Source organism: Helicoverpa armigera, chromosome 24 (genome assembly GCF_030705265.1).
Source record: "Helicoverpa armigera isolate CAAS_96S chromosome 24, ASM3070526v1, whole genome shotgun sequence".
NCBI lineage: Eukaryota > Metazoa > Arthropoda > Insecta > Lepidoptera > Noctuidae > Helicoverpa > Helicoverpa armigera.
In genome coordinates, this window is record NC_087143.1 from 3,950,961 (window position 1) to 3,967,954 (window position 16,994).

Here is a 16,994-nt window from a genome sequence, read left to right on the forward strand (position 1 = left end):
GAGTCTGAAATCAAGTAAGTTCTTATATGCTTTAGATTATTATGACCAGTTTCACCGGTTACTGATAAAGACTGTGATGAAATTATCTGACAGATAAACTGTATCTTGGTTTCACAGGTCTCAGATCAATATCTGGCAGAAAATATAAGCAACCTATGTATATCTGGCACACAGATTTAACTATTGGATAGCTAAGAGAGACTTTATCGGTACAGTCAAACCGGGTCTTTAAGTCACTACGGGTAGGATAAAAGCCTGACTATATCACCTACCCATCTTACATCTACGAGTTTCAAACTATACATACACCAACATTTAAAAAAAAAGAAACAAATTCCAAAAAGATTCTTTATTTAAAATCTAATCAAAAATGTGCTGCCAGCATAGCAGCAAAAGTAATAGAGTATATAACAAAAAGGATTCTATCTACAAACTCTGCTAAATCCTTCTTGTCACCAAGCATTCTTTGGCTTTCAGCCTCCATTTCTTCTACGTCTCTGGTTATAGGAATTGGTTGAGGGTCTTCATCTTCTTGGAGGGAGTAGCCGCCATTTCTGTCTGATGATGTCTGAAATTAAACAGAAATATTTAAAAGGTGATTTTTACTTGTAATATAAATCCTTAGCTAAAATTCGATGGAAATTTTGAAAGTGATCCTATTTACTTTCAATTATTGGTTCTGAGTATAAATGAGTGTCTTAATTGAATTCGGCAGAATTTTTGTAAGACTACTGGAAAATGCTTAGTGTTAACTTTCTGTCAAAAAGATCTTATAATTTAAATAAATTTAATTAAATACTTACCAAATAACCAGGCATACAAAATATAGTTCTTAAAATGTTAACGTTCATAACTTTCTGCACTGTTTCAGTTGTTCGAATGCTTTCCATTTCTGGGGTCATCAGACACACTTGGATGAGTATGGCCAGCAATACTCCTGCTAAAACCGTAGTGTAGAGTACCACTGGAAAAGAGGAATAAAAAAAAAGTAATTAGTAATGAAATAGATGAGAAAGTATTTTGTCTATTTGTAATGAAAGTAAAACTACAGGTTAACTCACAATAAATCAGGTATGATAATAGATTCAATTTTGTGGTCAAGTACTAGTAGTACGTCTGAACCTGCGGGACTTGCAGCTGCATATTGCCAAATTATTTTGTCATTCTGAACTTAGCAACTTTGAAAAAAGTAACTGACTGTTGACTTGACAGAGGAGAAGATACTGATTTTACTGGCTCACTAACAACTGTCAAGACTATATGCATTCACAAAAATATAAAACTTGTGATATACCTATTAATTCTTTGTTTTTATGCTATTTGACGAGTGATGCCGCAGTGGAATTGTGTTTATTTTGAATCAGTTCCATAACATATACATAGATGTTTTAGTTTAAATCTCAGTAGTTAAATATATACTTACAAATAGAAGGCGTGGTATGAGAAGGTATCAAATAGTCGATGTAGCAGAGTCCCATACAAATGACGATGGAGCACGAAGTAAGGAACCAAATTCTGTTCATGGTCAGTGGCTCGCTCCAGAAAGACATCAGCACAAACCACATTAGTACTGAAAAGATGTTAATATTCTATTTACTACTCAAATACTTATGTATTATGAAGTATGTAAAATCTCAGTATGTGGCACGACTGTCTATACCGAATAAATACATATTGTAAAATAATAACAAATTGTAATTCGAAGTAATTCCAATGATTAAATTGAGACAGCTGTGTTGCTGGGAGGTTCATTTATCATCGCTTCTTCTTTTGCAGCTTTAACACTAGGAAATGGCAAGAATGTTTTTCTGGACGCTGTCCTTTTCAATTACTAGTATAAAGTGCTAATCTAATTAGCCTAGTTTCAATAAATGATCTTGACTTTGAATAAGTACTAGATTAAAAAATATAGTGCATAGTAATTGAATCTATAAAGAGTTTCCTCAAGGAACTATATTAGGAACATTGCGATTTTTTTCGATCCAAAATACAACTTACCAATCAAAGGCGTATAAAAGACAATATTATAAGCTTCTGCTCTCCTCTTGACTTGTACATTGATGATCATACGGTCACTCTGATGCGTCTCATTGTCATCAGTTATATACACTTTGTTCCATATTGTAGGTCCTATTACTATTTGCTTAGTAGTCATCTCCCATTCGTTATTTATTACTTCGTCTATGTCTGAAAACTAAAAATGAATGTCTGAAAAAATTTTAGTGTTCCTAACACTAAAATTTTTCCAGCCTTATATTTTCCAGATTTATCCCTCGATATTACTCCTAAGCATTGTACAGATTAGGCTTTTCAATTTACGCGTAGTCAGGTAGTAGTGAGGTCAGAGTCGTGTGCTCAAATGTTAGACTGAAGTATCGTTCTCATGCACAAGTATTCAACTACGCTTCAATTGGCGACTTTGTCTGTACAAAGTTTCAAGTTCCTTTGTAAATGATTCATCATTTATGATACCTGGTATGCCGCTACAGAGAACAATAGAAAATCCATTGTGTCTCGTGTAAATCTGCGCACCGGCATACAAGGGGTTAATAGTGCCAAAAACAATGGTGTGAATACTTACAATATGCATTTTGGGGTCTTTAGGGTCTATGGGATCAATGAAGATTTTTTCATGAGCCTCCCAAGGCTGAATTACTATGGAACACATGTATTCGTCGTGGGGCCATCTATGGTCAAAATAAAGGAATTTATTAAAAAAAAAACTCGTTAAAAACAGTAATAAAAGAACTGCTGATATCCTTGATCAACCGAATGTTGGTCTAGCTTTTGTAGACTGTCGTAGAGAAAGCTGTAGAATTCAGCAAAAAATTACACAAGAAAAAAGTATCTAGATGTGTATTTTGGGAGATGTAAATTTATGTTGGGCTAAATAAATTACAAAATTGGTTAAAACAAATCTTCTACAGTTTATCCTACTATACCTACATACAAAAACGGATTATTTCTTTGTAGAAGGCATGTGTACTGAACAGTGTATATTGAATGGCAAACTTACTTGCTCAGACCCGGTGGGGAATCAACGCACCATGTGTAAACCTTGGTCTGGAAATGGAAAGTCGCCTCGCCATTGTACGACATTGAAATCAGATCCGAGTTTCTTGCGTCAAATATGCCTTCGTTGTCTGAACTGGAAGAATGCAGTTTTTCATTTTAACTGTTGTTATTTGTGAAGTGTGCTTCACATTATGAAAGTAGTGCCTGACAAGTAAAAGCAATGGATGAAAGATTATTTACAGACTACGTATGTATGTACATATGTTAAACCACGGCATTGACGTATCGTGAGAGACGCTGTGCAGAAACCAATTTAAGGCCCACTAACTACAGTACACAGGATACATATACAATGTGTCCCGGGGATAAGTGACCGCCCGAAATTTTTTGAATATTTGTACAAAATTAAGGATAATTTCCTTTATATTTGGGACTTACCGCCTTTGGTTTTTTTTTAATGATTTTTAGAAAATACTGTGACGTGCTGCAGTTTTTTTAAGATATTTCCTAAGTTTTTACATCTTTTTAAATTCTTTTTTCTTTATTGACTAGCCGACATCATAGTTTATCAATTAAAATTATCAAACATAACAAAAATGCAATAATACATTTATTAGAAAAAAAAGAAAATAAAAATTCAAAGAAAATAACGCCTTTTTTTCAGTTTTTTCAAAATAAGTCCAATAAATGCCCCCTTAATATCACTTTCTTTTAATTTATTAATAAACTACATGATATTTCCTACAATAGCTCACAACAATGTTTGCTGCTATTTCAAACAAATGCAAAAATACAGTCAGTTGAAATTTGAAAAAAAAGAGCAAAGCCTGTTATTAACAGGCCTGACAATAAAAAATTTTTAATGATTTTTTTCAAAAATATAAATGAAATTATCCTTAATTTTGTACAAATATTCAAAAAATTTCGGGCGGTCACTTATCCCCGGGACACATTGTATACAATCACTGGATGCGAGAGGAGGGATGCATGGATAGAGTAGGCCACATAGGAGCGAGAGTAAAAGAGGAGAATTATTGTAGGTATTCAAACTTCTGGTCTTCTTGAATATCTTTATTAATAGTTAAAGAAATACACTCACATTTTGTTAGGAATTATAACATTGTTCTCACTGGTTTTTACATCATGACAATTCACACCACAGTCATTCTTTTTCATAGACTAACAACCCTACATTTTTTAAATGTCATAGACTATAAATTCCTAACACCTTCTCCTATTTTTAATATATGAACATAAATTAAAAATACCTTATAATTACTTCAGAGACACCATCAGTTTTCAAAACATTAACTTAAACAAGTATTCAAAACATTAACTTAAACACTTCTAATCATAACACTCAATAATTCACACAACAACTTTATCGCAATGAAATTTAAATTTTTCTTTATATAGTGGTTTCGTCAACATATCCGCTATCTGATAATTTGTAGGACAATATATAATATCTAAATATCCTTTCTTATAATTTTCGTGTATAAAATAAAATCTCACATCTATATGTTTAGATCTCTTGCTGAATGAACCTGTTTTTATCAATTGGATAGCACTCTGGTTATCAATATTCAAACTAATCTTAATACTGCTACCAATTAATTCACTTATAAAAGTCTTTAAGTATAAACACTCTTTAACGCAATCTGCTGCTGCTATATATTCAGCTTCAGTTGACGATAGACTTACTATCGGCTGTCTTTTGGAGCACCAAGCTATAGGTCCACCTGCCAACATTATTATGAACCCTGTTGTACTTCGTCTGGTCTCTGTACAACCTGCATAATCTGAGTCACAATATGCATGCAATCTTGTAATATCTTTCCCAGCATTATACAAAATCCCTTTATCTCTCGTTCCATTCAAGTACTTCAACACCTTCTTTACTGCTAATATGTCTTGCCTTGATGGATTTTCTACCTTTTACTTGCTTCATTCACAGCTTGACTGATATCTGGTCTTGACCTGGTTGACAAGTACAATAATCCACCAACTAGTTCTCTGTATGGAAAATTTGACGTAGCCATCTTAGATTCATTTTCCTTTCCCACAATGCATGGAGTATCTGCAGCTTTGGAATCATACATATTATATTTTCTAAGTAATTTTTCTGTATAATTCTGCTGATGCAACAAAATGCCTTGTTCTGATCTTTTATTTCAAAACCTATATAGTTTTGAGGTTGTTCATATGTTTTAAGATAAATTCTTTTTCCAATTGATGCAAGATCTGTAATAACTTTTCCTTGTCTTTTGATATGGCCAAACCGTCATCAACATATATAGCCAATATTATAGTTTTGTCTTCGTTAAAAAACACACACTGATCTGACTTTGTAGCTCTCAGTCCAAGTTTCCTTAAAGTTTCTGTAAATCTTTTATTCCATGTCATTGGTGCCTGTTTTAGCCCATATAGTCCTTTCTTTAAACGACAAATTTTATTAGGCTGTCTTTCATATCCTTCAGGAATATACATAAATATGTCTTCCTTTAACTCGCCATACAAAATGCTGTTTTCACATCAAAGTTATCATTTCATATTCCTTTGAAGCAGCAATTGCTATTAATGATTTTATTGCTGATTGACTTACTACTGGACTATATATTTCTTGATAGTCAATGCTTTGCTGTTCGAAGCCTCTCGCTACAAGTCTTGCTTTGTAAGTACCATTTTCTTTTATACAAAATACCCATTTACTTGACAATATCTTGTGTCCTTTTGCTCTTCCTATATCAACTATTTCCCATGTATTGTTACTTTCCAATGATTCCTTCTCCGAATTTATGGCCTTCTCCCAATTATTCTTTTCAGCAGATTTCATGACTTCATCATACGTAAGTAATACATAATCTTGCAGGTAAGCTGGTTTTTTCCGTTGTCGTTTTGTATTTATAGTTTCTATCTCTGCAGTATTACTTTCTTTATTTTCATCATTTTCTACTTCATCAATAATATCTGGGATGTTGTCTTCTATTACATTACTTTGTTGTTCTAACTCTTCTATTTCATAATAACTGTCATCACTTTCTTCTTCTTGATTTATTTCTTCTTCATTATTACCTGGTATTATTTCTGTTATCACCGAACTTCCTGTTTCTTCATATTTTTCTCCAATTTTCTTATTATTATTAATTATAACAATATCCCTTGCTATTTCAATTCTTCTTTCTTCTTTATTCCACAATCTATATCCATTATTAGTATATCCAATCATGATTAACTTTTTGCTTCTTGGATCTAGTTTCTTAATATTTGAATGTAATTGTTTAGCATATACTATTGAACCAAACTTGCATATATTAGATATATTAGGCCTTTTACCATGCCACATCTCATAAGGTGTCTTATTCTTCAATGATTCACTTGGTAATCTATTTATAATATAAGTAGAACAGTATACAGCTTCACCCCACATTTCTTTATCTAACCCTGAATCAAATAGTAATGCTCTGATTTTATCTAATAATGTTCGATTTAGTCTTTCTGCTTTACCATTTAGTTGTGGTGAATATGGTACCGTATAATCTAGTTTTATTCCCTTTTCAGTACACCATTTTTAAAATCATTGCTTGTGTATTCACCTCCATTATCGCATCTTATGGTAGATACCTTTTCTGTTCTCTCTCTTTCTGTTTCTTCTATATAATGTTTTAAATTTTCTTTAACTTCATTTTTATATTTAAGCAAGTATATTTTTGTAAAATGAGTATAATCATCCATGACGGTTAAAACATAACTATAGCCATCATACGTTTTGTTTTCGAACGGTCCACATACATCAGTATGTAATAATTGAAGTGGTCTACTGGCTCTGTTTCTTACTGTGTTAAATGGGAGTCTTGTTTGTTTAGCTTGTGTACAGATTTCACATTCGTCTATTTGCCTTAATCCATTTATTTTTATTCCATCTGCCACATCTGGTAATATATCTAGTATTTTCTTTCCTGGATGTCCAAGTCTTTGATGCCATTCTAAGGCAGTGCCATTTTCTTTCATTAACAGTGTTTTTTCTTGCATATTATTATCATCCAAATTAATTTTATATAAACCGTTTTCTTTTTTCCTGTTAATATTAATTCTGACTCCTTATATATTTTACATTATCTTTGGTAAATATAACCACTCCTTGATTGTTTGTAACTGCATTAACCGATAATAAATTTTGTGATAAGTCAGGAACAAGCAGGGTATTATTAAGAGTGCATTTATTGCCAATGACTTTACCAGTCCCTTTCACCTCTATTGTTTCTTCATTTGCAGTCAAAACAGATGATGGTTTACATTCAAAAAATTTTAGTATGTCTAAATTTTTGGTCATGTGTGCAGTACACCCAGAATCTACAACAAATTCTTTCTGTTTTGTTCTTGAATTTCACCATTTGTAAAAAATGCCTTTTCTATTCTTTTGTTACTTTTTTCTTCATTCTCATTCTTATTCTTATTTTTGAAAAAACAATTTTCTTCTTTGTGATTAAATTTTTTACAGATTGAGCACTGTTTATTCTTAAACTTACAGTCTTTATCTTCATGGTTGTCCCTTTTGCAGATACTACAGGCTCTACAGTCTTTCTTCATGTGCCCTGTTTTGTTACATTTGAAACATTTTATTGTATTAAACTTTTTCTTAGATGTAGATGAAGATGTAGCTTGAAATGCTAGCTGCTTGTCACTGTCTTTTGCTTTCAACATTCGATTTTCTTCAGCCAGAAGTCTGTTTGTTAAATTTTGAAGGGTTTTTTTATCGTCTGCCATGCATTCCCAAGAAGTTATAAAATAGTTTAAATTATTTGGTAAACAGCTTAATATTTTGGATATGACCATTTCATCATCTATTTTTGTTCCTAGCTGATTTATACGAAATTGTAAATTTTCTATTTCGCTTATTAATTGGGAAAGCGATTGACTGTCCTGTTTCTTATATGTGAAAAACTCTTGTAATAGGGCATCTTTGTTTCTTTGCTCAGAACCTTCGAATATTTCACATAATTTTACGTACATTTCACGTGCACTGTTGCAATTAATTATGTGACCTTTTAGTTTCTTATCAATACTGCTTATGATAATTCTTTGCACCTGAGCATCTTTGATACTGAAGTCACTTTTCTTGTCATCTTCTTTTATTTGTGCAATTGTTTTTGCAAGATTTGCCGCTTTTAAGTGTATATTGAATTCAAATTTCCACAATAAAAATGTTTCCGCATCTTTTAATTTTTCTATCTGTATTATCTCAGGTTTTTCCATTTTTTAGTTTTTCACCGTTTTTTATTTTCTTCCTTGTTATTACTGTTTTTAGTTTTTTCACTTGTTTTTCATGTTGGGTTTTCATTACCCAATCCGGTTTTAATTTTTCTTCTCGGGCGTTCTGGGCCCATAACCTATTGTAGGTATTCAAACTTCTGGTCTTCTTGAATATCTTTATTAATAGTTAAAGAAATACACTCACATTTTGTTAGGAATTATAACATTGTTCTCACTGGTTTTTACATCATGACAATTCACACCACAGTCATTCTTTTTCATAGACTAACAACCCTACATTTTTTAAATGTCATAGACTATAAATTCCTAACAAGAATGAGTATAGTTAAGCTTGGAAATAGGTTATCAGCCGGCATGAAGTATAAAAAAAAACTCTAAATGAAAGGTTTTTGAATATTTCTATTTTTGAATTCATAATAATTGTCATCATATAAGATGAATTCTACTTTTGCTAAGATAGAGTGCTCGTCATCCAGATTTTTAAAGTTAAAATTTCTGTGATAGCTGTCTAGTAGGTACTTTTCTTAGGTTAATCTATAAATACCAAGCAAAGTCAAAGTAACTTTAACCCTACATTTGATCTTCAGAACCTGAGAAACCGATAAGACGATATACCAATTCGAAGTCCCAACAAGACGGGTAGGTTAAAGAATTATTTATTCATAGTATATTCATGAGGCGGTGATAGCTTTGAGCTACGGGCTATATCAGGCATACCGATGTCTTAATCAAATATAAGAACTTCAAACGGCTTGGGTGTAGGTTATAATTAAGTTGTGTTGTTTATGTGATGATAGGATAGCGTTTAGTTTTCTCTACCTCCCGTAAGCATATCAATCCATTTATATAATTGCTATTTTAATGACTGGTAGTTGGTGATCGATACTTGAACAGGTGATGACGAACCACTTACTCAAACTTTTTTTATACTCATTGGTTTAATTATAATAGCGAATCAATTGTCTGAGACTGAACTTAGGCTCACGTCTTCTCCGGATGATAATAATAAAACAGTTTCTTTGGGAATGTGGTTTATAATCTTGAGGTAGGTACAATCACTTGTTAAAGCATCAGACACTCTATATCAATTCTTTTAATAGTTTACGTACAAGAGCATAAATACTTAAATACCTTTTACCAACTTATTTAAACATTTAAAACATAAATAAAGATTTTGTATTTTGTAAGATAGCTATAGTGTGTTCCTTTTCGTAATTTTGTAGAAATAGTGGATCAAAGTCGGTAATGGTAAATAATATTAAGTTTGACACGTGGAAGCAACTCCACGTTTTAGAAGGGTTTAGGAGTAAAGCTTAACTGGATAAACACCGTGATTAAGACGGATCGCACTTTACCAGAGTAATTAGGGGTTTGCACACGTGTTTGAAGTATCGCATGGTCATGTAGTCATGTCCTATAGTTGGTGACCGATTTATTGTAGGACAAAATATAACACATTGATAGCAATAGTGTGTTAGCATCGACATAGAATATCTGTTGATTTTTATATTAATGACTTGCAACACTGACCAAGGCGGGATGTCAGAGTGTCAAAATGAAAAAAAGAGAATTTAGTTGTCAATAAAGTTAAGAAAGTTGAAAGAAAATAAAAACATGTGTTGATTACACATTACAAGTTGTAATTTTGAGAGAATAAAACTTTACTTAAGATAGTGTACTGATGTGGTACTTTTGGTGAAGTTTTAATGGAAGAATATTTACAAGTGCAACGTATATACGTCATAAGTCGGTAATAAAATCCTAGTCAGAACGTCCTACACAAAATTGGTTCGATATTCTGTCCTACAAAAAAGTTTAACAATCGAAAAGTTTCACATAGTAGCATGCAGAACAGAATAGTATATAAGTCTAACTGTAGCTTTACAGGAATTCTGTCAAACGGCAGCATATTCTTAGATGGTTTGAACATAAGAAAAAATGTCTGATTCTTACTTAAAAACATGAAACTTGGGTCTCCAGATCTGTCCTTGCCTGAACTTAAGGCTGAGTGTGTTATTGAATTTGCCTGGAAACCACGCCATACTCTCGTCTGTCCAGCTCTGGAAATATTTACAAAGGATTGAATTATTATTATTAACAGTACTTTAAATGACTTTATTCTATACCAATGGCGTCCAGACCGATTGTCAACCACGGCCGCTGTTCTCTTTAAAAGATCAGTCAGTTGCGCAGGAAATCCTACTGATATTATAAATGTGAAAGTTTGTGAGAATGTATGGATGTATGTTTTTCGTGGTAAAACGTCTGAACCATCTCAAAAGATTAATTAGGATCCTGAAGGTCTTATAGCCTTCTTTTTATCCAGGTGCGTTAATGCTGGTATAAAATATGAAAAAAACTTACAATAACAACCGACATTGCAGTAACCAGTTTTGAGTTGAACGCATCATATTTCACATTGGTAACTTTGATGCCCAACCTCACATCCATTTGTGGTTTTGGTGGTATCCATGGCAACCGGTATAACAAGCGGGATCTCTTTAGCTCATCAGATATTGATAGGGGTGGTTCAATCTCTTTTGAATCTGGTGAAGCTAGAAAAACAGTAAAACTTAGAAAATATAATATAAAGTCCTATGAAAATATCTTTTGTAGTTCTTCTTTACACACACTAACATTATGAAAGCTAAAGTTTGTAAATGCGTGTGTATATTTGTTACTTCATCACACGCAAATGACTAAACTTTCAAAAGTTTCGCTTATACATCAGGACAACATATTGGCTATTTATCATAACTGATTTGCATACAAGAAACAAATCTATCTTTCCAAATACAGGTAGAAGGTCCTACCAATTTTAATTCAGGATAGAAATTGTATCGTTCTCCAAGCAGGTATGCAAAATGGACACTTTTCTAAACCTTTTTTGCTGACTTCAAACTATTACAATACTGTACTTGTACCATAAAATAAAGTACCTAATACAATGACATCGTAACACTTACGTTCGGTCCCATTCCCACTGGGTATTGGACAGTCATACAGGAATTTAGCTTCGACTCCCGTCCATGCTGCGAAGCTAAAGTATTTAATTTCAAGAGGATCCACATCTATGTAGCTCAGCAGAGGTAGTGCTGATCCTTCCTTGCCAAATTCAATAATACCATCTGTAATTCAATATTGGAAAACGTTAAGGTTAAACTCGGAAACAGCTGACAATCGCAAGTGTTATAAGGGATCTTTGTGTCCAGTTTTATAGGTTACTGATATGGTCTCTGATAGCCTATTAGGTACCTACTTATCTGACAGATAAACTATACTGTTTGGTTTCGCGGGTCTCGGATTGCTATGTCTGGCAGAAATTGTGTGCAGCCTTTATTTGTTGGATAGCATTAACTACCGTATAAGTAACTATTGGTTACTAGTAAAATTAGGCCCTGGTGTTTTTTAGCAGTCTTGTGTACCTATATGATTTCATTCTGAAGTAATTAATTACTAATTGATTTTCAGTAGCTGAAGCTTATTCAAAAAATAATAAAGTGTTTTGAACTTTACGTTGTTATACACGGCAAAGTAGTTGTAAAATATCGAGCGAAGAATTTTGCAAAAGTGCAGTGTAGGCCTATACTGTTAAAAATCGATTAAAACATTTTATCGAACAATAGAGAACTGCAATATCGAATAAGTGTTTTTATATGCGTTACAAATTGTCTGTTTCCAATCAATTCAAAAGAGGTATATATTTCAAAATCCACCTGAACTCGTAAAATAATCCGAGGATCCCGTAACTTCCAATTTATTTTATAAAAAATCATGTTCAGTACTAAAATTTTATGCTCTTATTTGTTTTCATATTTTGTAGTAAAACTAAAACGCATAAACCATTTTTATATGCTGCATAGAAATGTGGCTTTTCTGCATATTTTATGGGATGCTAGACCATTGACCAATAGTGTCAATTTGGGTCGGTTGAATCACTTCATCTAAATCGTCATTAACCAAATGGTTTTGGCGATGGCTTTCCAAAGGGTTGATAAAAGTTTACAAGAGTAGTTCACGTAGAAAATATGTTTAAAGATCACGACACTTTTTGACAAACAGAATAAGGTATAGGTCGTGTCGAATTACCGTCCCATCTGACTATGAGAGTGAAGGAATATGTCCAAGCAAATGATTGTGTACAGGAATATGTCCTGCGCGGGTGGCTAATCTCCTTACATGAGAACATCCGCCGTAGCCGGTAATCGGCTAGGAGGACATCATCATCATCATTTCGTAGATACCCTTTTTCAATCAGATAAACATACAAAAGGATATGCGTAGGTACTACAAAACCATTTTTTACTTGTTTTAGCATGTATCCGGAATAACTACTAAAACAATTAAGAGCTTCTAGAATGTTCTGAATACACTGTTAATATGAAACGAACATTACAATCTGATGTATTCGCGTCACGTGCTCAAGTAGTTCATGCTCGGTGCACCAGGTGGCGCTATTAAGCTATTATCATGAAACAGAACATTATATGCTACAGTGAGAAGGAAATGAGAACTAGTGCAGTTTCGGCCTTGAACCATAAATAGTACTTAGGTCCCTAATATTACTGCCGGGGCTGCGGGTTGTTCGAAAGAGATACCGCGGTCCTGGCACATAAAAGGCCCACGACAGAACACGACGGTTTTTAGTCAGTAAGAGTCTGACACTCCTTCGCGCGTTAAAAAAAAGGTCCCTAATACTTTCTTACCGACTTCGAAAAACGCGGTTTTCAGGTTCACCTGCATGTATGTATAGGTACTAGTGCACGATTATCTCACGTTTGGCAGTACCGATTTTGATGCGGTTTGAAATAGAGTATTTGACAGACTTACAAGGGCGTTTTAGGTGTTTTGATTGTAGTCAGTTTTAAAAAGCCCGTTGCAAAAAAAATTTTGCAGTAAAAGTTATTCTACTGATATCAAAACCAATTACAGCCGCAATATTATTCACACTGCACTAGACACCTAAATAGTTGCCAATTTAATTTTATGCCGTATTAAGTTCTGAATGCAGCACCGGCTGCATTTTATGGTCACTAAACTTAGTTTTAGTATTCAAAGATTTTGTAGCTTATTGTGATAATGAAATAAGTTCAGTAGTTCTAGAGGTTAGGTGACCAAAATGGGAATAATGGTAAACTCGTAGTTTCCACTTCATCCTCCGAGCCTTTTCCCAATCATGTTGGGGTCGGCTTCCAGTCTAACCGGATTCAGCTGAGTACCAGTGCTTTACAAGAAGCGACTGCCTATCTGACCTCCTCAACCCAGTAACCTGGGCAACCCGATACCCCTTGGTTAGACTGGTGTCAGACTTTCTGGCTTCTGACTACCCGTAACGACTGCCAAGGATGTTCAATGACAGCCGGGACCTACAGTTTAACGTGCCATCCGAAACACAGTCATTGGTGTCTAAGATATACTTAGAAAGTACATACAAACTTAGAAAAGTTGCATTGGTACTTGCCTGAACCTGGGATCGAACCCGTGCCCTCATACTTGAGGTTGGTCTTTTACCCACTAGGCCACCACCCGTAGTTTCCACTTATGATACGATAATTTCAGATTATATGAAAGGAAATATATAAATGGCAGTATGTAACACTCCCCCTGACACAAAATAAAAGGCACTCCACTCGAAAAACATGCCTTTTCTGAAACAGTCAAGCGTAATGCGTAGAAGAATAATGATCAACAAAAATCATAATAACAGAATCTTACCTTGCGTAATCTTAATATAGAACCCCCTGACTTCGAAACTGGATAATATTCTTGGTGTTTTGACAGAACTGCGGGCGTTCCTCTTCAAGTTGCGCCGTAGTTCCGTGAATTGGTTGCCTCCGCCGCCGACCACTGACAAACAATTTGATTAGAAGACATTTAGTTACACCGTGGAGCAGAAAATGAATAGCGGAGATGTCATATTACAAAATCTAAAAAAGTTGCGCGCCTAGGTAATTGCGTTTTTTCGGGAGACGAGGAATGTTACTCGCTCCGACCTTACACGCGGTCTATGGAATCCGCTCATTATTTTCATAATAAAATCACCAATCAATGAATACTAATCTATGACAGATTTGGCGGATTGGTTTTGCTTTGTCGAGGAACCCAAACGCCTCGTTAGTTCTAGTAACTGATCACGCCTGCCTTACGTTACTTTGACCTACAAGAAGGCGCGTGACCTAAGTACCTTCCTTATGGCATCTCCGCTTTCTTTCCGATCTCCGTAAGTAACACTAATATTGTTGTGAATAACGGTGATTGTCGCTTGTTTCAGACTGTTTTGAAGTGGTTAGATTCGCTTGTAATGTTGTTGTGGAAATAGATGGTTTACAAATGAATTTCCAAAAACTGAGCCAGCTTATGAAAGAGCTGTAGTCTTAGAAACAGAAAACCGTATTAATAGTTTAAAAAGATCAAAGCAACCAAAGTGAAAATAGTGAAATAAATAGGTACAATCTAATTGTCGTTCGATCACAATGTGAAAGCTCTTAATATTCAAAACTGTTCAGATTTGAGAACATTTTTTGTGGAAACAGAAACTACACAACTTGTTAAAGGTACAATTAAAACACACTATTGTTACATAAGTTATTCTTGCAACCTATGCAAAATCCAACAGCAACTTACCAATTTCATAAACAGGATCCTTATACCCAGGTTTATAAATCGGCGACAGTAAGATATGTCCATTGCTCCCTGCTTGTATGCCGATATGCATCTCGAAAGCCGTGTCAGCATCTTTAGCGACGGCCTTCAAGTTGTCACTGTCGACACTGTAGAAAGTTTTGTAACTGTACCCATCGCGGCATATGTGTTCTTTGCACTGCTGGGCCACTGAGGAAGAAAGGTCATGTAACATTGTATACTTTTTGATATAGAAGATAGTTAATTAATCCTGTAGAGAACTCATCATCTGCCATCTTCCCAAAAATGTTGGGATCGGCTTCTAATTTAAAAGGCTGAGTACTGTTAGTACCAGCTGAGTGTTTTATATGGGGTGACTGCCTATCTGACCTCCACATCACTGCTACTCCGGCAACCCGATACTCTTTGGTGAGATCTGACTTTCTGGCTTCTGACTAACTGCTGTTGCTACAAATGTTCAAATGATAGAAGGGAAGAGTCCGTAATACGGACGTAAGTATTTTACTGGAAAACTAATAGTGTCACTTCATAATTATAGAAAGAAACAGCATTAAAAAGCGTTCCAAAATCGTAAATAGTTTCACTTCATAATGTATAAAAAGTAAACTCACTTTTAGGCGTCAAAACGAATGTATCGTTGTCAGCTATCACATGTTGTAAAAACAAACAAAATACAACACACAAACTTGTCCTTAACATTTTCACTTTGAAAATAGAACTTCTTTTTTTAAACCAACAGATTTTTGAATTTAGAACATCAGTCTGATGTTTGCAATATGGCGGCAAACCCACTACTGTTATAATTGTTGTAAAATGCATTTTATCTTCTATCGTTTCCTGTCTCTGAGATAAATTTAAAAAATAGTCTATTTTTGTGTTCGTAATATAGAATGCTTGGACCAGGATATAATTATCCACAGATATATATGAGGTTTTTATTCAAATTAAATTTCAATATTTTTTATTTCAAGATGAGTTCATATCGATACGATTTTTCTTTATGTCTTGATTTTAAGTACCTATTCAGGGTTCAAAATCCGTAAATTAATTAACAATAACGTCTAGTGTTATCGTAGTTAGTAAGTTGATACTATAAGCTTAGGCTCACCATTTTATATTTTGTAGTGCACGAATTACAATGACCAGGTATCTGGCCAATATCAGACTGACTAACAAGTTAGGTTGGATACAAGATACTTTATTTGTAAAAAACATGGATATACAGTTATCGGCACGGATATTGAGCCCTTACCTTCACCTGCACAGAAGCGATTTACTGCCTTATTGCCTTATACGTACGGGTGCGCAAAGCGATCCCCACTCTTCCGCCGAGAGCGCAATATCCGTGCCGGTAACTGTACCATTACCTTGCAAAATAATCTAAACCACCGAGCCGACAGTTTAGTCTGCAGTATATTGACTCCGCTTACCATTGATCGAATATCAGCAAATAGCAATGTAACGCCGGTATCAAACGGAGCAGATCATGGAGGAAGCGACATGGTCTTATCAGCCGGACGCCAGATATAACTGCAATATAATGTAACTAAAATATAACTGTGGCTAAATAACAAATACAGATCATCCTTATTTTGGCCTTGTACAATGCGGCATCTTCTATGCTGAACATGTGCCCCAAAACCTGCACACTGTAAGACACAAGGTGAAATGCTGGGCCACTAAAATATAACTATAAAAAAGATATAATAAGCCTGATTGCCATCGACTCGCCAAAAAGAAGATATTATTTTGTTTCTTCTTCCTCCTGCCCTGTTCCCAAATTTTACTTCAGGTCGGCGCAATATGTCATTTTCTTCCATTTTCCCCATTGTCACTCGTCATACTGACACTCACTCCCTTCCTATTCATATCATCATTTTGTTTATAAAGTTTTAATTTTGTTATATATATACCTACTTATAGGTTTGAAGAAGCAGCGGGCAGCTGTTACTTAGCCACGACCTCGTGGCTCGTGGCTCGTGATCATAAGATGCAGTAACGCTTGCCGATGTTCGACCGTGGAAGTTGGATGTCGGTCATGACGAGTTCCTCCCTACTTCAGA

The 16,994-nt window shown here is 34.4% G+C and overlaps 1 protein-coding gene across 1 annotated transcript; it reads right to left on the reverse strand.

Annotated features, from left to right (window-relative positions):
* Window positions 1–334: 334 nt before the first annotated feature.
* On the reverse strand, window positions 335–15,745 carry LOC110379302 (acetylcholine receptor subunit beta). The gene is made up of 12 exons (XM_064041270.1): window positions 15,543–15,745; window positions 14,914–15,120; window positions 14,005–14,136; window positions 11,256–11,417; window positions 10,654–10,844; window positions 10,243–10,349; window positions 3,017–3,148; window positions 2,582–2,687; window positions 1,999–2,194; window positions 1,424–1,570; window positions 804–964; window positions 335–568 (listed from the first exon to the last, which is right to left on the reverse strand). The coding sequence occupies exons 1-12, from the start codon at window positions 15,628–15,630 to the stop codon at window positions 365–367; spliced, it is 1,833 nt and encodes a 610-aa protein (XP_063897340.1). The 5' UTR covers window positions 15,631–15,745; the 3' UTR covers window positions 335–364.
* Between the last annotated feature and the right edge of the window lie 1,249 nt (window positions 15,746–16,994).

Excerpts from the sequence above, each read along its gene's own strand:
- LOC110379302 (XM_064041270.1), bottom strand. The coding sequence starts at position 15,630 with ATGTTAAGGACAAGTTTGTGTGTTGTATTTTGTTTGTTTTTACAACAT. Across the intron at positions 10,845-11,255 it reads CAGTGGGAATGGGACCGAAC|CTTCACCAGATTCAAAAGAG; the intron begins GTAAGTGTTACG and ends CTGTTTTTCTAG. Across the intron at positions 965-1,423 it reads TCATACCACGCCTTCTATTT|TGGTACTCTACACTACGGTT; the intron begins GTAAGTATATAT and ends CCTCTTTTCCAG.